This window comes from Poeciliopsis prolifica, unplaced genomic scaffold (assembly GCF_027474105.1).
Source record: "Poeciliopsis prolifica strain line A6 unplaced genomic scaffold, Auburn_PproV2 SCAFFOLD035, whole genome shotgun sequence".
Lineage (NCBI taxonomy): Eukaryota > Metazoa > Chordata > Actinopteri > Cyprinodontiformes > Poeciliidae > Poeciliopsis > Poeciliopsis prolifica.
The window spans coordinates 1,094,653-1,120,880 of record NW_026562410.1 but is presented as its reverse complement, the minus strand read 5'-3'; the positions used below and the strand labels follow the sequence as shown (position 1 = coordinate 1,120,880).

At 39.5% G+C, this 26,228-nt stretch overlaps 4 protein-coding genes across 9 annotated transcripts; 1 reads left to right on the top strand and 3 right to left on the bottom strand.

The window, feature by feature from the left end:
• Positions 1 to 834: 834 nt before the first annotated feature.
• Positions 835 to 12,615, bottom strand: ark2n (arkadia (rnf111) N-terminal like PKA signaling regulator 2n). 4 transcript variants are annotated; one of them, XM_055052523.1, is made up of 5 exons: positions 12,427 to 12,615; positions 10,638 to 11,529; positions 4,939 to 5,109; positions 4,384 to 4,495; positions 835 to 4,293 (listed from the first exon to the last, which is right to left on the bottom strand). In XM_055052523.1, exons 2-5 carry the CDS (start codon positions 11,452 to 11,454, stop codon positions 4,104 to 4,106), a joined length of 1,290 nt encoding a protein of 429 aa, XP_054908498.1. In that variant the 5' UTR covers positions 11,455 to 11,529; positions 12,427 to 12,615; the 3' UTR covers positions 835 to 4,103. The 4 variants fall into 4 exon arrangements, with proteins under 4 accessions (XP_054908498.1, XP_054908500.1, XP_054908502.1 ...); XM_055052525.1 differs by lacking the exon at positions 12,427 to 12,615 and adding an exon at positions 12,137 to 12,319; XM_055052527.1 differs by lacking the exon at positions 4,939 to 5,109.
• Positions 12,616 to 13,590: 975 nt separating this feature from the next.
• On the bottom strand, positions 13,591 to 17,154 carry LOC129374141 (homeodomain-interacting protein kinase 1-like). Of its 3 annotated transcripts, none has more exons than XM_055052391.1 (9): positions 17,079 to 17,154; positions 16,777 to 16,989; positions 16,510 to 16,689; positions 16,218 to 16,396; positions 15,964 to 16,087; positions 15,569 to 15,679; positions 15,235 to 15,315; positions 14,839 to 15,146; positions 13,592 to 13,971 (listed from the first exon to the last, which is right to left on the bottom strand). In XM_055052391.1, the coding sequence occupies exons 2-9, from the start codon at positions 16,966 to 16,968 to the stop codon at positions 13,665 to 13,667; spliced, it is 1,482 nt and encodes a 493-aa protein (XP_054908366.1). In that variant the 5' UTR covers positions 16,969 to 16,989; positions 17,079 to 17,154; the 3' UTR covers positions 13,592 to 13,664. The 3 variants fall into 3 exon arrangements, with proteins under 3 accessions (XP_054908367.1, XP_054908366.1, XP_054908368.1); XM_055052393.1 differs by having other exon boundaries at positions 16,777 to 16,902; positions 17,079 to 17,142; XM_055052392.1 differs by lacking the exon at positions 15,569 to 15,679 and having other exon boundaries at positions 13,591 to 13,971.
• Positions 17,155 to 18,260: 1,106 nt separating this feature from the next.
• atp5fa1 (ATP synthase F1 subunit alpha) lies at positions 18,261 to 22,924 on the top strand. The gene is made up of 11 exons (XM_055052390.1): positions 18,261 to 18,382; positions 19,793 to 19,868; positions 19,959 to 20,128; positions 20,302 to 20,475; positions 20,598 to 20,764; positions 21,382 to 21,682; positions 21,779 to 22,003; positions 22,082 to 22,189; positions 22,261 to 22,405; positions 22,488 to 22,638; positions 22,712 to 22,924. The coding sequence occupies exons 1-11, from the start codon at positions 18,323 to 18,325 to the stop codon at positions 22,788 to 22,790; spliced, it is 1,656 nt and encodes a 551-aa protein (XP_054908365.1). The 5' UTR covers positions 18,261 to 18,322; the 3' UTR covers positions 22,791 to 22,924.
• Positions 22,925 to 23,803: 879 nt separating this feature from the next.
• Positions 23,804 to 26,076, bottom strand: hwa (huluwa). The gene is made up of 3 exons (XM_055052389.1): positions 25,470 to 26,076; positions 24,142 to 24,340; positions 23,804 to 23,970 (listed from the first exon to the last, which is right to left on the bottom strand). Exons 1-3 carry the CDS (start codon positions 26,058 to 26,060, stop codon positions 23,804 to 23,806), a joined length of 957 nt encoding a protein of 318 aa, XP_054908364.1. The 5' UTR covers positions 26,061 to 26,076.
• Positions 26,077 to 26,228: the final 152 nt, after the last annotated feature.

The window sequence follows — 26,228 nt, the reverse complement described above, 5'->3', positions numbered from 1 at the left end:
TGCTCCACTGCCTCATTGTACTCTTCATGTGAACTCCATATGTCCCCCTAGTGGCAGGTGTTGCAGTGTGACCCCTGACCCAGCATGCCATATTGCTGGGTGAGGCTAAAGTTGAATTGTTCTCTGTTGTCTGGACTGTTAAGCAGAGAAAAGAAAAGCATGGGGAGATCTCATTGAGTTGGGAGGTGGAAACACTTTTGCTCATGCAGAGGCTATGGAAAGTGTTCACACCCCTGAATAACAATAAAAATCCCAGGATAAATTATTTTACTTTTTTTTTTAACCTTAAATATGTTATATATCCTGTACGCACCAACTGAAAAACAAACTAAAACTAACAAAGTGTAGTGAATCTGATTAACCCGAAATTTCAAGACTTTAATACATCTGTAAAACACCGCAGACAACAGGGAAGATGACTGATGAATAAGTGGACAGGCAGACTGAAGGGTTGGTGGAAGAATGGTTGGAATCAAACTAAGCAACACTCACTATTTTCAGTACTTATGAACTGAACTGAAAAATAAGTTCACACTTTCCCAAAAGAAACCTTACGTTTTAAACACCGCTGCCTAAATTGTTGCACCCAAAGGAATGAAAACAAATTCTGAATGTCGCAGTCATCAACCTGCGGTTTTTAGTAAATGCTTCAGTGGCAAAACAAGCAATTTGCTCAAATTACTATCAATAGCCACATAAGACTAGACTGACTTCCTATTGTTGAGTTTGTTTTTTTTTGCATTCATTCTAATCCATTGCATGAAGTCCTTAACATTTTTTTGAAAATGGAAGAAGAGTGAGTTTTGTGAAAGCAAACAATGCAGATACAAGATATCATTAAATAATACTATTTATTTACTCTTAAAATAGTTTCTTTTTGTTCTACATACATGATTTCAAGGAAGTCAGGGTCTTGCAGAAGCAACAAAGACAAAAAAAAAAAAAAAAGACAAAAAAAAAAAAACCCAACCAAAAACAAAACATTTCTTGCTAGTTAAAAATACTGAGAAACAAGCTGAATAGAAACAACAGAGGATCAAAGCTTCAATAAGCAACATTTTTGACCTGGTTTTAAAAAAAAAATGCTATTAAACAATGTAAAACCAGTCGGGCATCCCTGCCACGTTGCCTACTGATACTGTTGTCACTAATGAGCAGAAATGTTGCGGTAAAGATTTAATAAAGGTGGAAGCTGCAAACTGTGGAAATAACTGGCCAAGTAAAGCAAGATATACTGACATCTTTGAGTTTTAAAACATAATCTGCATCATATTTCCAAGTTTACAAAGGCTCAAATGCATAAAGGGACTCGAGATCACACTATAAAACTGAAACAAACTGAGAACAAAAAGTCCATTTAGACTTTGGTATAGATTGCTAAAATTGGAAATGTTCCCTTTCTGACATCTGATGAAGTTAATTTATAAACTATGTTATTAAGTATGGTATAGGAAAGTCAATGTTATTCAATGTTTTACAAGGAAAAAAACAACAACAGCAAAACAGTTTGCAAAGGTTATCTATTGATAGAAATTCACCAGCTTGGATCCACTACAGTATGAAGACAAGGTGTGACTGGAGGCAAGAAGCAAGAAGGCCCTGAGGAGACCGGACAGGGAAAAAACCCACACACATTAAATGCCTCACAACGCCTCACGCATGAGCACAAACTCAACACCCTTTACTTTTCAATATACATATATATACATATATAAATATATACTTATATATGTGCTTAATTCACAACCGTTTTTAAAATATATTTGTGGATGAGACAGCAAAATCTGCTGCTCTGTAAAGTTAAAATAGGCTTTGTACATTTTTAAAAGCAAATAGTGCACATTCCAAGGCATTCAGACCATTTTGCTTTGCAGTAATTAAGGGAAGAAACATTTCTTTCTTTTTTTTTCTTTTTTAAAAAGGGTTTCTCAGAGTTTCTTTCTTTTTCTTTTTTGTTTATTTGAGAGAAGCATGCAAAGCGGTAAAAATGGAGCCAACACTGCAAGGTCAAACATTCACTGATAAGAGTCCCTCAGGTGAAAACGTGGCTTCTGTTTTGACACGACTCAAAACAACTAAAACTAGAACAATGAATTATTTGCCAACTCACAGATCCCACCTTGTGTTTGCATGTGGAAATGAGCCAAATTGTTTTAGTATTGGAATTAAAACCTGCGCCGCACTCCTCCTTGGATGCAACAGTAAAAGCTCAACCTGCAAGCACAATTTAAACGAAACGTTTTGAAAAAAGTTTGACTCCGTTCACCTCTGGCACCAGTGACTGTCCTGAGCAAGCCGATCGATCGACAGGATAATGAATTGACTTATGAAAGCTTAAATTGCATTCTAAGTCTGTTTCTGAGTTGACAATTCATCTTGAAGTGGCGTTATGTGTGTAGGATGACAACCGTGCGTTGTACCGAGGCGTTGTTTTGAGCGGTCAAAATTAACGATGACTCAACCAAGCTTTTCCTGGATTGACTCTAATTTCAAGTTTTCTAATATAGAGTTTGACCTATTCAAAGTTATTTTTTTCCCCTAAATATTACAAGACAAAACGAACAAAAACTCATGTGACCGAGGTAGTAGTTCTGAAAGCAGAAAAAGTAGTAATTACAGTTTTATCATTGATGTACGAAAGTATACAGCTCTGGAAAGTATTCACTGAATCTCATTGAAAGCCGCAAATACTGATTTCTGAACTCTTCCTGAATTAAAGAATCAGTATTGTTGTTTCTAAAAATGAACATGAATTTTTTTTGTTTTTGCACTATTTGCGGTCTGAAAGCACTGATTATTTTGACCATTTCTCATTTTCTCCAAATAAATCCTAGATTTTTGCTTGGAATTTCAGAGATATGTTGTCAGTAGTTCAAAGAATAAAAGAACAATGTTCATTTTACTCAAACAATTGGCTATAAAAAGCAAAATCAGAGAAACTGATCATTTCATGTGGTCTCAATTTTTTCCAGAGCTCTATTCCTTTATCCGTTATCTTATTTTTAGCCAAATATGCTTTAAAGTACGTGTTGCTGGTTTATACATCAAAGCGAAAATAATTCAAGTTCTTTGCTGCATTAAATGAATAGGTGACTCTGTGTTAGCGTTTTAAAGCAGGCTGTGAATGTTCATTAAACTCGTCTACATAGATCTGAATCAACCAGAACAGATGTTTACATCAGGTCTGAACAGAGACTTTTGTTTTTCTATGAAAATGGAAGCAGACAATCACTCCAATGTCAAGTAGACTTAGAAGTTTAGGTGGGGGGGGAAAAACGATGAGTCGTGTCAAATTATACTATTACGACAGTAAGGTCCTGTGTGCCAGATAAAAGTCTTGATTAGTGAGTTTTAAAAACACTACACTTGGATGTAAATCTATCAGAGCCAAAAGATCCTCTCATTTAACTCGCAAACGATTTTTGTAACAGTTCCTATAAGGTGTGGCTGAAACACACTCTGAACGAATTGGAACAGGCGGTGGTGCCGGTGTTGGACACTGTGCAAAGCGGACTGGGTCTATAGTGACTGATCTGAATGCACATCCAGTGTTGAGACCTCTGAAATTAAACTCCCTCCCCAACATATTTTGATCAGGTACTGTTGCCATATATTTACACTGTATTTATAAAAAAAAAAATTTAAAAAGCATGCCAGATTCAGCTCGATTTTGAGTGCTATCGAAAAAAATCGGATCGGAAACATTCCACTCAAAGTGTGCAGAGATGCAGATCAACAGCAGTGTAACAAAATCTAAAGCAGCAGGCGCAATGTTCTTTCACTTGCAAGCATGAGAAACAAACAAAACAAAACAAAAAAAACTGCCCAACTCAGGTAAGCAGAAGTGACAGAGGTAATGAATGAAGGGAGGATATTGCTATTGTGAACAGATAACCCAAGTTTTACTTTGCACTCACAGCACTGCGCCATCTCATTATAGCTAGGTTGTAGTTGCCGAGCGTGTATTTTGGGAATCACATCAGTAGAATGGCTTTAATAATCAAGGAAGTTAAAAATAGGAGTTCAAGATAACAAGGAGCTTAGAAGCAGGTAAGGGCTAGGCTGCAGCCAGTATCGGACTAGGCGGGGTGTGCGAAACGCTTTTAAAGTAGATATTTGTGCCCGGCGTCCTCGTCCAACGTCAGGTCCACCACTTCGGGAGGAGAGACCCAGTTTGGGCGAGGGGAAACATTAGTCCAGAGCTGTGATTGATTTGTGCTGTTTAACTGCTCCACTGAATTGTCCTTCCAGGAAGACAGACTTTTTATCACCCCTCCGCATGGATGGGCGCATCTGGATGTGAAAAAGAAAACAAAAAACATCAGGACTGCTTCAAGTGCAGCTTAAGAAAACTCAGAAAAACCCTCCCAAACTCGTTTTTACCGTGCGTTCTCTTGTACTCCGACTATTTCCACCTCACTGTCTGAGGACGCAATGTTAATCTGGCCTTTGTGCTGAGAGCTCTCCTTGTGCAGCAGCTCTGCCTCCACACGGCCTGAAATAAATAAGAGGGACAGTCACACATCAGGAGGAGGATCAAAGCAGTAGCGAGCTGCAGGCCTTGCTGACACACGAAGACTGTAGCTGCTTTGACAGAGACAAGGAAGAGACGGTTCCATTTCAAAAACTGATTGGATTAAAGGAAGCAAATCAGATCACAGACTTAATTCTCATGGTGTTTATGAAAAACAAACAAAAAAGAATCAGCTACATCTTCCTGCTTTAAAGAAGCACCACTTTTTTTTTTAAACACCAAATGGAAACCAGGGACGTGTGTGTGTGATGAAGTGTACTTCAAAGGCCTCTCGCTGAGATTAAAAAGCCCCGTTCCCCCTCCCTCCACCGTTACTTATGGAAGACACCCGCCCCCCTCTCAAAGCCACCTCACTTCAACCTAGAGGAAATGATCAGATCGGACACACCGGGTTTGTAACTGACCTGAGATTGAGCTCAGAGCTCTTATACACCCAGAGTGTGCTGCCATGTCCTGGCCTCTGTGTGTTTTTAGCTCATGCCTTATCACCGTAGGCCGGACTGTCTCCACACTCATACTCTCCTGGTTAGAATCAGTGCCTGAAATATCATAGTGACCCACTACCGGAGGCCCGTCTGCAGGAGACAAAGAAAACACTTCATTATTCAAACCATGCCTTTAGGGAGTAGATGCATTCTGCTTGGAAACGAACTGGACGCCGCATCTACACGACCGCAGGTGACATCAAAAATAATTAAAAAATAAATAAAATCATCCTCATATGCTTGAAAGGAGTCGGTACGCTGAAAAACATGCATAAATAAAACGGATCTGCAACAGCTGGTTTTTTTTGTTTTTGTTTGTTTATTGGTTTTTAAAATAACAGCCATCCACATAAAAACTACACTACAGTTTTTACAAAACACTTAAAAATAACCTTGCTCTGTGAATGAAACACAGTTAAGATGATAAATAGCCAGACAACAGAAGAATAATCGTGGAAGAGCAGGAGCGCGAGGCTAATCTACCCTGTAGGGTCCCTCAGAGTGATACGCACACTCTGTTGTCCAGACGTTTGTGTAGGTGTTACAGCAGGTTTGTCTGCACATCATGTACAATGAGAGAACTTATGAATAGCTGACAGAGCTAAGATATACTTCAACCATGGCAACCAGGGAAACAGAGCTCCTCCAAATATAAAGGTCACATTTTGATGATAAAAAAGCACTAATGTAAACCAGGAGAGTCTCTTTGGTAAACAATGGACTGTCCCTTAGTGTTTTCAATGCACGTTTTGATTGTATGCACCAAGTTTACGTCATAGTGTTGGCAATACTTCTTTTTTTCTTTTCCATTTAAAAATGTAACTTCAGTTTTAATAAATCCAAAAAGGAAGATGTTGGATCCATTTAAATCTAAGCAGCAAAAAAACACAAACCCTTAAAAACGTTGTACCTTAAAAAACATTCAGAAAAACTTGAAACAAAACTACAGGGCAAGGAAAAAACAATCAGTAAAACGTCCCGTCAGTCGCCATTCATATCAGCATCAAGCACAGATATACCTTGAACACATGCTGCTGATGAGAACTAGTTTGGCCTTGCACTACGTAGTTATATAATCACATGCAAACAGGTGGTGGGAAACGATGTGTTCGGCTTTGAGAGCCGAGAAAACAAACAGTCATTTATATACGGAGCGCTTCTCGAATCCCGGCTGTGAACGTTTCTGAGTCAAGGATTCCATCCACAGCTATCTGATGCGTTTGGATGTCAGAAGCGTTGTGTGTTACAGATGTTGCCCCTCACATACAGTAGCTTGCAAATGGATTCGCATTCCTTCAAACTTTATCAAAGTTTTACTCAACGCAACTACAAATTCTAATGTATAAAATTGGAATTTTATGCAATCGACCAACACACAAAGCAGTGCATTCTTGTGAAATAAAAGGGGGAGAAATAAATAGTGGATGGAAAAGGATAAATTGACTTAATCAAAAGGTAAGGAAAAGACATGACAGCGGCAGCATTATGATGTGGGGGCACTTCTTCAGCAGGACATGAAAATTTGTCTGACTTCATGCATATGGAATGAAAAGCAGCAACTTGAACACATCATTCCCACCTCAAGACAAGGTAGTGGCAGTGCCAGTGTCATGCTGTGGGGATTCTTTTCATACAGCTTGCCAACATACAGCCAGAGTTGGACTGGGAAGGATATAAAGAATGCATGTTAGAATGGCCTAGTCAAAGGCCAAAGTTAAATTCAGTTGAAAGACTTAAAAAAACGTTCGGAGCGTTATAAATCTACCTCAACTTGAGATATTGTGCAAAAGACATTAGGCAGACTTATTTTCTAGATGTGTAAACCTGTTGGAAATTCACTGCAAAAGATTTAGCTGTAATTGCAGTGGAAGCCATTAACTTATAGGCGAGCTTGATATTAGTGCACAGAATGCGTTTAAAAGATTTTAAAAATAAATATCACGTATTTCCCTGCCACTTCCCAATGCACGCACTGCTTTGTGATAGTCCATCATAAAATCAGTCCAAATAAAACACAATAAGGTCTACAGTCATGAGAAAATGTGAAGTCAATGAGTTCTGAACACTTTTGCAAGGCACTGTATGTCACGAAGATGTTCGAGGATGAATGTTTTCTATCAGACGAACCAGAAAAGACAGTGATGTAAGTCAGATCAGTCTGTTCTTCCATCTATCCCTTCCTTCCTTCTTTTTTTTTGTTTTTAGGAATAATTTGTAAACATCATCATGCTCCATGTTGCACCTCAATCACTTCAGTTGATCCTTATGTTTAAGCTAATAAGACACTGTGTCATGGAGCTCAAGGCCAAGCTGGGAGGCAAAGCCAGTGCAAACAAAACACAACAAGGCAAATACATCAGTGATGATTTGACACTCTTGCCCTTCCAAGCCAACTTCCAAAGATTTTCCTGAAGTCCACAGTCTGACAACGCTGAAAAAACCCAACTCCCCCCTCAGTAGCTTCACATTGCTACAAAAAAGTAAAAGCAACAATTGAAACAAATGTAACAGAAAGGCAACATTATGTAATAGCTGAAAAGCAGAGAAAATAATGTATGGTAAGTATATTGCATTTTATATGTATAGGCAAATTTATGATAAATGTTCTGCTGTTAGTAAAGCTATGCCACCAAGATAGATAAAAAAAAAAAAGTTGATGCAAGAGCTTCCTGAACCATTTGCAAGCCTGATGCAAACAGTTCAAGAAATCATGAATGACATGGGAGTGTTAAACCTGATTGCTACAGAAACAGCACTAAAAAATGCTTTAGAATGACAAGGCACATGCTATTACTCAGCAGCACCCTACCTCGCGCTGTCATCATTTTTCTGCCCAGGTGCCCTAATGCACACTTTAGTAGGAGTTAGATAGTTTGTATGTTTTTGAACAGCTGATAAAATGAGAACAAACAAGCCAAACAAACCATATTGGAATAACAGCCCTGATTGATTTATCAGTGTTGGAAAAGATTCTGTGTCCGTGTCACAGAAGCAGCAGCAAATCAAACGGCCAAGTTGGAGAACTCTGAATGTCAAATCTCACAGTGATTCAGTGCCAACAGAAACACTGAGCTCAAGGTCTGCTCAGAGGCCAGTTCCAGTGACCAGCTCAGGTCTGGCTGCTGTTAGTAGTGTATTTGCTCAGAGTACGTCCCATCATATTTAGCTGTAACAACTGACTGCCACGCTTTCAGCATCATCTAGTTCTAGATTTTTATTTTTTTTATTAAAACTACAGGACCTGAAGTAGACTCTAAACATTCAAGAGTCCGGGGTCTGGACCACCTATATTCCCATTCTGAGCGACCGCTTCAGGAAGGAGGTTATTGTTGTTCATGGGAGCGGGAGCGAGGCTGTTGTTTTCTCGCGCCAGCATGTAAGCGGCCATAGTCTCCGCAGACTCTGATGAGGGCAAAAACGAGCTCGGGGGGGACAGCTGGGCCGCCTGCTGGCCCTCGGGGGCGTCGCTCGAGCGCTTGGACGAATCGTTGTCTGAGTCGAGGTGGGCCAGCTTTTCCATCCAGATGCGGAAGCGCTCCTCGGTCTGGCGCTGCATCACGGCAAAGCGCGTCATGGCCTCCTCCAGAACGCTGCCGATGCCGTTCCTGTCCCACGAACTGGTGTCCAGCAGCCCATGAATCTGGGCTCCCACTCTGGATCTCTCCGACGCACGTCTGAAGCCAGCTTTAAAGACATTGAGGCCAAGCCATAAGAAAATACAGTGGCACGTTTCATGCTTCGGAGGTGGACTTGTGTATTAAAGAGAAAATGAAGGTCTGTTTTGGGTTACGTGCAGATCGACTCTTTTTCATGCTGATGGACTACATCATGCAGTTGAAGCACTCAAATTGGAATCCGGGATGTAAAAAAAAAAAAAAATATGGCTGAAACGGTTTCATGTACTACGAGATACCAAGAGGAAGAAAAGTGGATGTGTTGGTGACCCTTTCAGTGACTATGGTTTGGAAAACAACTGGTGAGTCTTTGAAGTACACTCATCCGTCTAAAAGGAGTTACTCGCAAACCTTTGGAGACAGAAATTACCTACAGAAAGACTTCCTGAGTCGTAGTCAACAAGTGATTCTGGACACTTCAAATCACACATGAGCATTTTAAAGAAACAGGAAAACTGCCAGGCTTAGTATTTACAAGAGATGCATCGAGAAATCAGCTGGTGACCAGAATTGGCTGTTTTGCATCTTGGCCTATTGTAAAATCAAAAATCGAAATTTTTTTCTAACCATAATAACTAAGAGATGTACAAAATGACTTTGAAAGGAAACCGGACTCTCTCCTCTTTGTCTAATCTGTAAGAGAGTGGTAGAGATTCAGATAACACGAAGGCTAAATGTATATTCAACCTTTTTGAGCTTTCAACCCCTGTCTGCTATGTAATATCTGGAATTTGAAATGGTTATCAATCTCTTTGAAACCTTAAATTTCAGTTAAAGATTTGCATTTTCCATAACTTCCACAGAGATTTTTTTTTTATTATACTAGCAAAACTAATGAACCTACTCAGAAATATTACAATACTGTCACAATTTTGTGAAATATCAACACAAGTAAATCTTCTGTCCTAAATGTTAGTAAACCTAGAATTTTTCAGATACTCGCCTCTCACTGCCGTGTGACCTCCCCTCTGCTCTTAATAAAAATAATTGCCTGGTCACAGAAGGAAAGCTGGAAGAAAAAGAAACGCCATAGGACTTTCTTTTAAAGAAATCGGAATAGGTCCAAAATTGCTATAGGCAGGTTAAAGCTTTACCAAAAAAAAAATAAGATTGAAAATGAGCCACACATTTCTGACTGGTGCATTTCTACTAATTACCTTCAGCCTTTGATTAGTGCAAAAATTTTTACTCCTTATTTTAAATCAGAAAAGCTCCACCTGCATCTTTGCATCAATTATTATGTATTAGAAATAAAGAGTTAACCCCTTACACTATTTTTACTGATGTGGACATTCAGTGGCTCCTTCATGTAAATTAAAATACTACCAGTTGAATTTTGAGGCAAAACTTAATCAAATAAAAATCAACAACTCAAGCTAACGCAGTAAGACTTTCAGTAGTCGGTTTAGGACAGAGGGTGAAAGTACCCAGGTCTTTTTAGTTATCAATGGGAAAAAAAACAAGTTATATATTTAAATCAGTATCACTCAAGTGAGTTGAACAATGCAGACTACACTTCCAGCATGCATTGATGAGACAGAACAGAGAAAACATGAAAAGTACATAAGACACTGGACATAGGCTCTCTCGATAAACTATGCTTTTAAAAGACAATGCAAATGACTTTAGATGATGAATGGCAAAAGATAAAACCCACTAGAAAAAGAAAACAGAGTGACTGATAAAACAAGCACAAGAAGCAAGCTCTGCATTACAGTGACATATATGTACATTATATGTAAAACTTTTCTATTTAATTTGCCTAAAACCTCATATTCATGCAGGGAACTCCACATTGTTAGCCTGTGTAACTGATGATCAGTGATTACTCTTTGTTATATGCTCTGAAACTCTTTAACGATGTATTGTCTGAATATCTTCTCCTATTAACCAAGTGTATTAGTGTTCTATATGCATGTAATAGGACAGGGTAATGGAGGTTACCTGGAATATCTGTCTTGATTGTCTTGCTTCCACCAGAAGTGTCATCATCATCGGAGGAACTGGTGCTGGAGTCACATGTGAGCTCACTGTCACTGGTGCTGCTGTCCTGCAGCAGATTATACTTCTTCCGAGCCGCCGCCTCTCGCTTCTGCCTCAGCAGACGCATGCGCTCCTTGTGTTTCTGACTCCGGTGACCTTTCACTTTTCCCATCTTGCCATTGGTTTGTTTTTCCTGCCCTGGCGCCACTGTGGTTGGCTGGCAGCGGTTCTTCTTAGCGGCCATTGCATTTGGAAGCATTTCACTCTCCGAAAGCGACCGGCGAGACTTTCTGCCTCCTGAAGCTGAGGCAGAGGTCTCTCTTTTTTCTAACTGGCCAGGATCGTTCGCAGATTCCATACTGCCCTCTTCGCCGGCAGGACGAGCAGCATCTTCTTCCCCAGAGGAAAGTGTGTCCGAGTCTGCCAGGTGGCCACTGGATGAAGGAGACAACATGCAGGGATTCGAGGAGTCGCTTTCGTAGACGTGACGCGACACAGGCTTGTCACTCCCTGTGGAGGCATGTTGAGACTCTGGGGAGTCCCGGCGAAGCTCCTTCATTAGACACGGCATGGAGAGGAGACTTTGCTCTCCCTCAGTATTCAGGGGGCTGTCTGCTTCCTTTTCCCTTGGGGGCGAACTGGTACTAGTAGTCGTCTCCGTTTTCAGATGTTCATCTTGTTCTCCTTGAGCAGAAGCTGCAGTGGTCTGTGCTTCTTCGATAGACTCGGGGGTGCATACAGCATCCAAAAATTCCTCTGCTTTTTCTGAATCAGCCATTTCTTGAGAGAGCTAAGCCCAGAGCCCAAAGGTCCAGGAAAGATGGACCTATGTGCCTGGACAGGAAGCTAACAGCTGCAAATAAAACAAAGAAAAAGACTAAGATCAGATTTATTAGATTCATCCTTGCACATAAAAAAATAAAGATGAAATCCTTAAAGAGTAAAGAAACTGAATATTTTAGCATTAAATAAAATCAACCTTTTTATGTACTTTACATATTTGGGGCCTTCTCATAAAAATAGCCTAATGGAAATATTTGCATATAAATGTTTTGCACAAATTGAAGTTACTGCTATCCTGTAGATTTTTAATTCTACAGTAAATACAGCATATATTTGGGTTTTTAAAGGAAATGTGCAGATTTGAGAGCCATCCTCCACAGAGCACATCCAAATTTAAGTGTAAGCAATACAACACGAGCACGGTTTTAGTTTGCTTCAAAAATATAAACTCAAAAGTTGTGAGTGAAAAGTGTAAAAATCTACCCGCACTTTAAGCATTGTTTCACAGTCACCTCAAATCAGACATTTTCCTTCATAAGCAGCGTTAGCGCCAATCAATAGTCTACTTTTACATAACCATACCTACAAGTAATCACACAATATTAACCTACATTCAAGCACATCATGACTTCGACTTTTCTGCGTCCGTTTTGCTTAGAATAAAAATGCATTTCTACCTGAAGAATGACTTCCGTCAGTTTAAGTCTTTGACTAGCGGCTAACGCAATCTTTTAGCTACGCAGTGAAGCTAAGGTCGGCTAAAACATCAACCTCCGCAAACTTGACTGGAAAACCGCAAGTCGTTAAAAAATCAGGTTGCAGGACAGCTGCACTGCAAGATCCTATAAATGGAAACAGTATCTACCCAGCCAGAGTGAGACCAGGCAGGTTGCAGGGTCAAGCCAGCAGCTAATGCTAACAGCCAAAGTGGTAGCCTCCACATAGCAATCTGTTGGTTTAGACTTACCACTGCGTTAGTTATTCGTACATCGACGTCAGACTTTTTGTCATTTTCGGAAATGGCTGTTTTTTCTTATTTGCACCGCAAACAGAGTACGGAGCTGTACTCAACGTGCTCTTTATAAATGGAAGATATTTGTGTGTGCTTTGACGCAGTGCGCTCGGAGCTCTATCAGCAGTTAGCTTGGTGTTTATTTTAAAATGTCTCCATCGCTATGTGGTCGACTTCCGGTCCCTTTGTCGTGCTTGCGCCACCCTCAGGATGAAAATAAGTACTACGGGAAACATTGCAGTTTAAATGTTTGAACACATTCATGCAGCTCCATCAAAATTTTGCTCCAGGTATGCAGATAGCATAACTGAAGAGTAAATAAACCTGGGGTTACAAGCAGGAAAAGGTACGTGAAGTTTTGAAACTTGTGTGCTACAGAACACAAATGAGTTCAGTTATTAAAACAAAAAATGACTGAACTCATCTAGTCATGTTGAGTCCACATTTCTTGACAACATTATTATTTTTTTACTAAAACGATTTAGTCAAGAAATCTTGGAAGGGGACATGTCAATAAAAAATGCAAAAGTGGAGTACACAGCACATTGTTTGAATACAGTTTGATTTGCAGCCTCAATAAATTAATGTTTTTTATCGCAGTAAACAAATGGTAAAACTCAAACCTTTAATCTCAGCTCTTCTTGAGTGTAGGAGCTGATCTGCTTAAACAAGTATTGTTCAATAAAAAAATGTTTCAGTTATCTATATTTTTAAATAACACTAATAATTTTTGGTACATTTTGTGAAGAAAAATTATTTTTTATTCGGATTTTCTTGGACACCAAATACATTTTTCCAAATTAATGGATGGATTTTCAGTGTGCCATTTTGCATTATGCACTTCTTTTGAGGGTTTGTACAGATGTTTTCCAGGGGTGAAACTGAATATTGCCAGTGCTGTTTTTGCTAAGTCACATCAGAGAAACCATCCGAAGAAATGACTAATAATTCTACTGCTCCGTAGATTTATTTTCAATGACTGAAAAACTCACAAAATATTAACTTTGGAACCATAAATTGAAATACTTTTACACTATTTGATTACATTATCAGTGCTGAAAATAATATGGCAATTTCTCTTTGTAGCAGTGTTTTCTCATATGCTGTTGGTTTAGTAAAGTTGGACATTGTTGTTTTCAGTTAAGCTTTTTAATACCGCCACACAAATTTTAAATAGCAACCAATGTTAGCTTTTAGCCCCGTCTCCAACAACGACATATGTTCTCAAAAAAATTCTTCTGTTTTGACTTCCTGTGACGATGAGTTTTGCGGCTGGAGCTTTTCTGACTTAAGGCAGTTTCAGGAACAAAACGAGGGTCCATCGTATCCTGTGTTTTGGTGGACTCCAAAGTTGAGCTTGCTGTGGGTCTCTCACCGTTTCTCTTCTGTAAGAGAAGTCTGTTTTCTACAACTGAAAGTTTGCTCAACTGTTCACGAGATGACTTCTTTATTCTTGGCCGTGGAGGCAGTTTCTTGTCAAATTCTCTTGGCTGCAGTGCACTGTAGAATAAACACATACAGAATTAATAGCAAGAGCAAAAATAGCAAAAAAAAAAAACAAAAAACAAAAACAAAAAAACTTTGAAATTTGTGGTTCAAGAATTTGTGTTTTGTGACTTGGAGTATTAATTTCCTGAATGGAAGATGCCATCAGAAAATGTTCATAAACCGATGGATGATATGGACAACACTAAAGTGGGATGTGGTATTTGAACAATTCTCAGTTTGTAATTCAGGGGCCCCAAAGTGTGCCAAACATCAATGCTATGCAAAATTCTGACCCAGCCATCTGAGTGTAGCAGCTGAAACAATCAAATCAGGCAGCATTTTTTTCAAATTATTATTATTATTCAGTATTGGTGAACCTGTGTAAACTGCGCCCTGAGTTTTCATTTATTAAATTACACGAGGAGCAGCCGGTGTGATCTACTGCAGCTGTAGCCCATTGGCTTCAAGATTTGATGTGTGACTCATGTCGATATATTATTCCACATACATCAGTATAAATAGCACAATGACCAAGGGGCTTTTATCCTTCTATCTTCTCAAACTTGTCTGCCGAGTTTCCATTGATCTCTGACAACGGCAAGACACTTTTGTCCCCACAACCGCCACTCACTAGATTTTTTATTTTTTTTTTTATATCCAAACTATGAGCTATTTTTGAGTGAAAATCAATTACCAGTTTCTGGAATCCTTAGACCACACTGTCTGTCAGCAACAACCATGCCGCAGTCAAAGTCAGCTAAATCTTGATTATTCTCCACTTAAATGAACTCAGAAAGTCATCTTCATTGTGTCTGGATGCCTACAACATTGAGTTGCAATGAGTGTATATAATATTAACAATTCTACAGTGGTACTTACATGTCATATGTTCCTCTCTTTCCTTTGACATCCCTCATATTTTGACCTGCAAAAAACGAATGCTTTCGCCAGTCTTCCGAATTTGAATGAGCTGTGACCTTGCTGGTGCAAGGTTCCTGCTCAATTGGAACGTTATATTCAGGGAAAGAGTTGCGAGGACTGCTGCTTTTCTGGACGATAAAGGAATGGCTCAGGATTCCTTTGGGAGTAATCCTTTTCTTTGCATCCCAGTGAAGCATTGCCTTCATCAGCGCTATGCATTCCCTCCTCTCATCTGTTGCAGCCAGTTTTTCATACTTCAGGTGACTCTTATTTACAAAACAGCACAATATCATCTGAGAGGTCATGAAGACAAACCTCAGTGCTAGTTGATGGTGTATTATACTAATGGCTTACCATTTTAGCTTGATGCAAAAAGCGAAAGTTCAAGGACCTTTTGTATTTATGGTATTCATGTCCCCAGTATTCCATAGGTGACTGTAAAAGGATTTTTACAGTCCTTTTAAAATACAACTCAGAGTACAAAGATAAGAATGTCAAAATATTACTGACCATCCATTGAAACATTCAAAAATATTTAACTGCTTTCATGTAAGGGATTTAGGCAGTCTTTCTTTTGTACTATGTTTGTGTACTTTCAACCAAATTTCTCAGAAATAAGAAAAGACACTAATTTTCCTTATATTGAAAATCATGATTCTTAATACTTGGAGGACATTGTTCATTGTACCTTCAGTATCCACTTGTCAGAGTCTGACTTTTTAAAAAACTTTTCTGCTTTTTTGCTGGCATCAACAAGATAGTCTGGTGCTGGTCCCAGAACATCAGTGAAGAAGCACAGCTAAAACAAGAGAACCAAATATACATTTTTGGGTTTACTTATTAGGCTGAGAGAACATCTGTCATTTCAAACTGGGTACTGGAGTTGTAACAAACTTAAGAATGAGGCTGTATGAGATTTTTGAATTATGATAAACTTGAATTTGGTTTAACAGCATCGTGGTATTAATGCCAATATTTAAACAAAACAAATGTAACATAATCTAATTTAATTTCTTATACATAAAAAAAGCAGCAATAGTGGTTTCAAAGTATAGAACTGTATGAATACAGTAAATTACTCACATTTTCATATTCAGTATTCCCCGGGAAAAGTACATAGTTTAAAAGCATCTTTCCCACTACACACCCCAGTGACCAGATGTCCAAAGCTGCAGAGTATGGGAGCCCAAGAATGAGTTCAGGAGCTCTAAAACAAGAAAAGTTGTCATTATTCAGGAGTGTCTGTGACACATTTATAATGTTGCATCAGTGTTAAGCCTGCATTTCTTGATTGGCAGCCTTGAAGCAACTTAAACATTTCTTTTTACAATTCTTACTTGTAAAAAAGGCATTGATTGATGGTTTGATTCGAATGTCTGGCATGGAGAGCCAAGCCAAAGTCAATCAGCTTGACCTGCAGCGGTTTTTTCCTTTCATCCACCACCATGATGTTGTTTGTTTTGAGGTCACTGTGGATGATTTTAACTTTCTTCAGTCCCTCTAAAGCTGTGGCCAACTGAAAACATGATCATAATACAACATAGAAAGTGAGATTCAAATGGAATTGTGTTCTACATTAAATCATAACATTTCCAGATTTCATTTTTTATTTTTTAATTATTGCCATACCTGTTGGATAACTGTTCTAATCTCTTGTAATTTCAATGGGAATCTTTGTTTAATGTAGTCCTTTAGATTGATGTCACACATTTCAAACACCAAACAAGAGGTTGAGCTCAAGCTGTCGTGAAACTTTATAATGTTCTTCTCATCCAATTTGTGCTTCATGAGATATCTCATCATCTCTGCCTGCAAATAACATAAAATAATCACATTTGGTCACTTGATTCTGGTTTTATCAGCTTTTCACGGTATCACATATGGCTAGCGTCCTACCTCATGCTTCAATTTGTATTTCCCTTTGGCAAACTTCACGGCAACATTTTGTTTTGTGGAGGTGTCATAGCAGTTGAGCACGACTGCAGAGCCGCCTTCTCCGAGAAATCGAATGATTTCGAATCGCTGGGGAAGTAGATGACGGGGTTCAAAGCGTAAATCAACTGAAGATGTAGAAGAAAAGCTCCCCATTGTGGATGGTGTCTCACATAGCTTATAAAGTGAAACAAATGCTCAATTTAAAAATACACACAACTTAAAATGTGATGACAAAATGAAACATTAAGAAAGAAAGAAATTACCGGCCATGAGCAACTTGATTGTTACAAGTTGGCTCCTTGGATCAGTTGATTTGTTGGTTAAGAGATACGTTCTGAGAACATTTCAAAATTACTCTTTCAAAAAATGCACAATGCCCAAGAAATATCCACTTCCATAGAACTGTGAACCATCGGTACACAACAGGAGAATGGTTCTAGCACATGAACCAGATCTATTTTACACTGCTGCATTTTATTGATGTTACAATTTCATAAAGTCAACAGCACTGATATTCTATAAGATTTGTATTTTTATTTATTTTTTTCAAATAGACAAGGACCTTGCAATGACAGGTCCAGGTAAGGCTGGATTTAAGAACTAATAAATTAGGTAAATTGCCAGAGCTTGGTGAATAACAGCAAATAGCTCAACTTGCAAATTTGTCTGAAGAATTCATCTTAACTTGCTTTGGGGAACGTGTTTAAAAACAGTTCAATAATTTTATTTGCAAATGCTGAAAAAGCAGTGTTCTTCTGCCTACCCTGGACATATAGCTTTATGTTAATGCTGGATACCTATGGATGCTGATATATGTTATTTTGAGTTTGATTTTGTTTCAATTTGAAAACGGACACTGGCACAAGTCTGTCATGAAAACAAAAACTGACAAAGTATCTCATTACTCTTATTGTTTTTGCTGCATGTATGCATTAAAAATCTCTGCATAAATTTATTCAATGAACTCATTTTGTTTGGTAAAGGATGATACAAAAATGGTGTTATGCTATTGGAAATGGACATTTTTGTTATATATGGTCTGCACAGTTTCTGAGATATTTTGTTGTATCAAATTATTAGGCTATTGTTCCGTCATCACGGATACATTATATATATATATATATATATATATATATCCGTCATCACGGATACAATATATATATATATATATATATATATATATATATATATATATATATATATATATATATATATATATATATATATATATATATATATCCGTCATCACGGATACAATATATATATATATATATATATATATATATATATATATATATATATAAACGGACTTCTATGCATATAAGATTAGGTAAGTTCCATTACCTATATCCAGTAGAAATGTAAGAAAGAAAAAAAAATGAACAATTAATGTTTTCGTTTATTTTGAAGTACTTCCGGGTTGCTGTGACCTCCATTCACAGCGCCGCCCTGTCCGCCGCCCTTCTCTCTCGGCCCCGGGAGCAGGACGTGTCTTCAGGTCTCCAACATGCTGTCAGTTCGCCTCGCAGCGGCTCTTGCCCGCAACCTGCCACGAAGAGCTGGATTTGTAAGCACTTCTAACCTATTTATGTTTTGCTCGTCTTGTATCTCGGCATGAAAAAAAGGGATTTTTCACACATTGAAACCTGCTGCTGTTCCGTCGTCTTTGCACTGGAGGACACAGAGCCCTTCACGTTCCCAGTCCCCTCTGTTGACATTATGCAGCTGACAGACATCTGGGATATTGCAATATATTACTGAGAATGTATAAATAATCGGTTGTTTATCTGGACCTCAAAAACGATTCTGTTGTGAAGGCTTAATAATTCAACCCATCGGTTAAAAAAGGTTAGGCTCGCTTCTTTGTTAGTTGCACAATAGTGAACACAAGCAGCAAAATACTGTAGATTGTCATCCTTTTTCATTAAACTGTAGATATTTCTACACAGGTTCTGCTGCCAAATTATTCACTTTGAGATGTTTGAAACGCAAGCATTTTGTAACCCAACAAGTGTTCTTAGGTGACTATTAATTTTGGAGTGAAATTTGTTCCCTGCTTTTGTCTACTCTGTTATGTTTTAGGCTCGTGTGAAAGTGAGTCTGAATTTTTTAATTATGTTAATATAATGCTGCTTTTTAAAAAATTGTTTTGCCTTTTCTGATATGACTAGATCACTTTATAATGATCTAGTCATATCAGCCAAGATTTGAGCTTGCATTAAATACTGACTTCTTACAAATATAGTAAAAATACTTGAAACAAAAATCCTCTTTGTCCTTTCAGCTTTGGCATGAAGTAAAGTGTTTTAGTTGCTAGTACAGAAGAGGAATTTTTAAAAATGTGATCATAACTTTTGACTTTTTTTTTTTTTTAATCAATCCTGTGACAAGGCATATTATGATTCAGGCATCAAATTGGACGGCCCAAGACGGCAACATGACTAAAACAGCATAAAAACAGCAGTTATATTGTTATTAATCACTAGCTGCCAGGCAATGGCCTTAAAGAGATGTTTATGATATGAACTCAAAGTTTCACAAACCTTTCTTAAATGCTGCATTTCTCATCTACATTTCTGTACATGAGAAATGTTTACTTTCAGACGTCTGAGCTACGTTAGGTTCAACAGCAGGACTGTTTGCATTGTTTATTTTTTACTTATTCATAAATCTTTCCAGATTTATGGAAAGTATAAACCCTGAATATGTATGGATTTTTATGCAACAAAAGCTATTCATAAAATCAGCTGAATGGCAGTGTGCAGCAACATCTCCGGGAGGGAGAGAGCTGCGTCACACATATACAGTCACTTACTGCAGTTTCTCTGGCATCCCAATAAAATTACTTAAAGTAGGGAAAAAATTATTTAAAGTTTAAAGAGTCTTGAAATGTAACCTTGGTGCACCTTGAAACATTTAATTGGTATATTCCCTCTGACTACATAAATCAAAGTCATAATTTCTTTCTGTGTTAAAGGTATCTAAGAATGTTGCGGCAGCATGCGTCGGAGCCAAGAATCTGCACACCGCCCAGCATTGGCTCCAAAAAACAGGTCAGTGTGTCAGGAATCTCCTGCAGGTCTTTATGAATTTTTGGTTTTATTCGTAACAAGATTTTTTTTTTTTTCATTTACGCTGTAAAGGCACAGCTGAAGTGTCATCCATTTTGGAGGAGAAGATCATGGGAGCTGACACCAGTGCTGATTTAGAGGAGACTGGCCGTGTCCTGTCCATTGGTGACGGTATTGCCAGAGTGTACGGCCTTAGGAACGTGCAGGCAGAGGAGATGGTGGAGTTCTCCTCTGGTCTCAAGGTGATGTTGTAAACCTTAGATTCAGTTCCCAACCTGGAGAAACTGTATTGTTTTCACTTGATAAACAAAGTTGGTGTCTTATTCTAAGTGCTGAATCTTTGCACTTAACATCTATTATTTTGTTGTGTGTGCATTTGATGGCTGCTTCTGAAATCAAGCATTGTCTTTTCCAGGGCATGTCCCTGAACTTGGAGCCTGACAATGTTGGTGTTGTGGTGTTTGGTAATGACAAGCTGATCAAAGAGGGCGACATCGTCAAAAGAACTGGCGCTATCGTCGATGTGCCTGTTGGTGAAGAACTCCTGGGCAGAGTTGTTGATGCTCTGGGAAATGCTATTGATGGAAAGGTACTCATTTTAATCTATTGGGTTGTTGTGTTGTCTTTCGGGGGTTGTTCCAATATTAATTCCACAAGTTCTCAGGTGCTAGAAGAAACATAATGACTTTGTTTCTCTGTCCTCTCCAAAAGGGCCCTCTTGGCTCCAAGGTGCGCCGACGTGTGGGTCTGAAAGCCCCTGGTATCATTCCCCGTATCTCTGTGAGGGAGCCTATGCAGACCGGCATCAAAGCCGTGGACAGCTTGGTCCCCATTGGCCGTGGACAACGTGAGCTCATCATTGGAGACAGGCAGACGGGGTAATGGATGCTGTTCAAAGAGAATATTGTAGCACACAGCATGCTGAGATGTTATTTTCAGTGGCTTTAGATGCCCTTGCAGCAATTAAAGTTGGATTTTGTGTTCCACATAACTTCTGTAAGTTTAATTATTATATAGTAATTTCTTCTGCAGTGATGAATTAATTTAAGGGACACAGGAGATGTTTGTCTTCCAGTTTGTCACTGTGGGAACACTAAGCATCACCCCACACATCCAAAATGACATATAATCATATTCATGTTTTACTTGATTTTAGCAGCTATCAAATAAAACATGTGGCTGTTTTTCCTAAACAAGGACATGGAAGTTAGTTGAAATTAATGAGAAAGATTAATTTCAATTTAAAGATTAAAGATTAAGTTATAAAAACATATGCTAGGATAATAAAAAAAGTTCAAGACAAAGACAAGAACAGTAGAATCTTTCCCCATTAGCAATCACCCACAGGCACTAGAGCTTCTTTTTAGAAGGCGCCCCTATCCCCTCAGCAGTCTGGTGGTATTGCGATTAAAAAAATATCAAGGGATATAGATATTCATCATATATATATATATCATTGTGGATGTCAGCTAAGGTTTCCACGTTTGTTTTGCAGCAAAACTGCCATCGCCATCGACACCATCATCAACCAGAAACGCTTCAACGAAGGAACTGACGAAAAGAAAAAGCTGTATTGCATCTATGTTGCTATTGGCCAGAAGAGATCCACTGTGGCTCAGCTGGTGAAGAGGCTGACAGACGCCGATGCTATGAAGTACACCATAGTGGTATCGGCCACTGCTTCTGATGCTGCGCCTCTGCAGTACCTGGCTCCCTACTCTGGCTGCTCCATGGGGGAGTATTTCAGAGATAACGGGAAGCATGCCCTCATCATCTATGATGATCTCTCAAAGCAGGTGAAACTTCAACTCCTGCCTCAGAGGGTTTTTAGGAAAGATGGCGTCCGGGTCCTGGATTGGACATTGATTAAACCTTGTTGATTGTCTCTGCAGGCTGTCGCCTATCGTCAGATGTCCCTGTTGCTCCGCCGTCCCCCAGGTCGCGAGGCCTACCCTGGAGACGTCTTCTACTTGCATTCCCGTCTGCTGGAGAGAGCTGCCAAGATGAACGATAACTTTGGTGGCGGTTCCCTCACTGCTCTTCCTGTCATTGAGACACAGGCTGGAGATGTGTCTGCCTACATTCCAACAAATGTCATCTCCATCACAGATGGACAGGCAAGCGGCTGATTTGTCATGCTGGACGCTGAGATGCTCAGTCTCTAGCTTTTCCTTAAGTGCAGTTTCCTCACACAGATCTTCCTGGAGACCGAGCTGTTCTACAAAGGTATTCGTCCGGCCATTAACGTCGGTCTGTCAGTGTCGCGCGTCGGATCCGCTGCCCAGACCAGGGCCATGAAGCAGGTTAGTCTTTGCCGAGCTATTCTCTCTTGTCAAATGCTTCACTTTAAACAGCCTGTGCTGCCTGTCATTAGGTGGCAGGTACGATGAAGCTGGAGCTGGCCCAGTATCGAGAGGTGGCCGCCTTTGCTCAGTTCGGTTCTGATCTGGACGCTGCCACGCAACAGCTGCTGAACCGTGGCGTTCGCCTGACTGAACTCCTTAAACAGGGACAGTACTGTGAGTGTCAGCTGCTTGTTCCAGGTTTTCATGTGGATGACATTTATTTTCAACTCTAATTGCCTGTTTTTTTATATTTCAGCTCCAATGGCCATTGAAGAACAGGTAGCAGTCATTTATGCTGGAGTGAGAGGACACCTTGACAAGATGGAACCAAGCAAGATCACCAAGTTTGAGAAAGCTTTCCTTCAGCACATCTTGAGTCAGCAGCAAGACTTGCTAGCAGCTATCAAGTAGGAAAAATATAGTGCATCTATTTTTTCCCATTGTAAGAATGCGTTGTAACAGTTTTGCTCTTCTTTGCAGGGCTGATGGGAAAATATCTGAAGCTTCTGATGCTAAACTCAAGCAGATTGTTTTGAATTTTCTCTCTAGCTTCGAGTGAAATGACACGCATTTGGTCTTGTTTTTGTTTCCAAAGCAGAGCATGAATTATGCTCTCAATGAATTTAAGAAAAATTCAAGAGATTTTATGTACAGATATCTCCTAAAACTAAATAAAGTGTTCCAACTAAGTGACATTGCTGTCTTTTTCTCAATAGTGTTTTCTTATTATTCTGCTGTATACAATCATATATATGTGCCACTGTAGGTAAGAAAACCCAAATTTTATCAACAATGAGCTTTAGTCTTTAAGTAGTACAAAATCTAGTTTAAATACTTTTACGTTCATATGAAAAAGGCTCAATGTGAGAGATTCGAATGTAACTGTAGGTCCCTCTGCTGGCCAATTGCAGCAATAACCAAATTGTATTAATTTCCTTGTAAATATATGTATCTGTTAAACATTTCCACTTTTTGAAAGTCCACATTTTTGATTGGAATTTTATAAATTTTAGATAGTACAATTTTCAAAAGGAAAAAACAGGTTTCCACAACGTCAACATTTACTGTGGGCTGAAGAAAACGCAATGGATCAACAGCTCCCTGAACCGTTAGACTGTGGAGACCTTACGCTAGAGTTCAAGCAACATGGATTCTGTTTTTAATAAAATGTAAGACTTATTTTAATTTATTAAAATATAACTCTTTATTAAATTCTTAAGCCTTCATTAATTGTGTGAATAACAACCACTTACGCAGTGAAACAAACGTGATGAAGGTGAGGAAATAGTGAAACCTAAATCCAAATCAACCATAAATAGTGAAAAGGAAAATCGTGACAACCTCTATGAATGTTGAGTGAAGGACGCCGATTAAACATTTAACAGTAACTGAAGTGACGGTTCAGTGTTAATGAAACATTATGAACAGTGGGATAGTGCATTCTACAACAAAATTTACTCAGTGCATAAATTAAGTGATTACTTTTAAGACAAAAACAATTTAAAAAAAAAAACGCACACTGGTATGCTATTTGGAACAAACATTTAAAATCTACATTGAGAAAATTGTGAACTACACCCAGTACTGTTTAGTGTGGATCAAAGGCCTGTGGTGATTATGTTTGGGTATATTATTCTGTCTGACATAACAGGGGTCGTAATAATCCCACTCCAGCGCTGAAGACAACAGTCCGTTGGACAGGCCGTCGCTATCTGCAGACAAAATGTGCAGGGAGACACCTGGAAGACACGATGCCCACACCTCTGCTTTGTTATAAATGACTCAAATGACCGCTAGTAGCAAAATGTCATTTGCCTCGTCCACATAATCCAAGTTATAGAAGTCAGAAAATGAATATCAAATGAACAATCTGACAATTAATACAATCAGGGTGGAGGAGACTTCTGTACCTGCACTTGCTCCGAAGTCACTGTCCAGTCCAGGACCCACATCAGTTGCGTTCAGACTGGATGCTTCTGAGGTTGGGTTCATGTGCTCACACTCCATGAACAGCTTGTTGTACGGATAGACAGGAGCGACTGCATTCACTTCTGTTAGCTTCTCGTAAGTACTGCTCCGACGACTGTGATCCACATGCGCCACTTTCTCCTGTGAGTCAAGGAAAAATAAATGGATAAGCTGACAGATGGCCTAACCCCCAGCTGTAGACTGTAGAAATCCACTTCTTGTTGCAGTTCCTTTGATTTGTCCTCAGTTGGTAAAGATCCAGTATCTTGTGCTGACCCCTACTGATGCTTAAAGAAACTTGAGTCCACAGTGACATCATTTAGACTGACTGTATCAACTGACATACGTATACTCATCACAAGATGATTAAAATATATATACACACTGTTTACTGAACAAGTTACAAATAAACTATATGCTGTTGCAATAATCAAAATATTTGAATGGATATTTGACCATTTGTCTAGTTAGGGGTTAAATATAGATTGATTTATTCTACTTGCACAGATCAAGCTCTGTAAGGACAATTCATAATTTTTCAATAGGGTTGAGAAATAGAAGTCTAATGTTTAATTTTCATAGATTTTTTTTTTCCAGTTTCTGACATAGTCACCTTCAGATTGGGTTTGAAAATAGCAGTCAGCATGTTCAAGAACCACAAAGACTCCAGCTTGTCAGAAACAGAAATATCCAGCAACGCCAATCCTCTGGTTGACAGGGAAGCCAATTTGATATTTGCGGAACAAAGGGTGGTAACCAAAAATAAATGTAAGAGCTCCAAAATAGGTAGAAGTCGATGCGAGGACCTCGGGCTTAACAACATTGAATAACCCATAAAGCATGGTAGTGGTAGCATCATGCTGAAGCTCTGTTTCCCTGCTAATAGTATTGGTCCAACTGGGTGGAATAATAAAGATGGCGGACGTCCTTCCCAATTTTTGATGGAAATTATCCCACACACAGATGATGGACAAATAAGAGTGGGATCTCATTAAAGTTCATGTGTGAGGAGTGAATAAAAAAGGATCATCTGCTAATGGAAAACAAACCAACAATATCAAATGATAAACAGGCCCTGCTCCAAAATCTAAATGAATTATGAATTAATTAGGGTTGAAATAAGTTGCATGAAAGTAATCTCTGTTTGCAACAATACCTGAAGCACTGTAAACACCTTGATGAGAAACATACAAAGTCCTTAACACTTACTCAACGTATCTAAACGAACATTTACGCAACTGCCATCCTCTCATACACAGAAATCGCTCACCATGGGAGAGTTTGGTGGAACCGCGTGTACTCTGGAGTTATCCTCTGAATCGCTGGACTGCAGTAAAACCGGAGCACTCTGACACCAGCCTGGCTTACTGTTACTGCAAGTCCGCGAGCCTGAAGGCACGTGGAGCCTCGGACTGAAGCCCTGCGAGGAGGACGCGGCCCGGATGGTGCTCGGCGCCCTCGGAGACCCGCAGCCGGTCGCGCCGTCGGGCCTCAGCAGCCGGAACTTGTGAGTCAACCCGGCTCCGTGTCTGGACGACGCCCTTGAAGAAGTGACGGGGTGGGACAGGACGGGCTCCGACAGGGACATGCAGGCTGTCCTCCCGTCCCGCAGGGGGGAGAAGGCCACGTCGGATACTCTGAGTCTCGGCAGGGTGGGTCGCAGGAGCATCTCCTCGGTGTCCTCCCGCCTCGGTCTGCTGGACTTCTTGGACAGGACCAGGACCTTGTAGCCCAGGAAGAGACAGTTCAGCAGAAGGAGAATGACCACAAAGGGGATGAGCAGCAGGACAACCAAGGTCAGGTTGGTCACAGGGTGGCCTTCGGTCAGATTGTGTGGGGTGGTCTGACGTGTTTGCGACATTTCATTCCCAGGCGCATTGCGGGTGAATTTCTCTGAACTCAAATCTCCGTAAACCCCTTACGCCCTGCTCTGTTCACACAGGTGCTTTCATATTCCAATCAGCGGGAATTACTTTAAGTTTGATATCAGAAAGTCACGCAAGTTCCACCTGTCGTCACATTCTTCTCC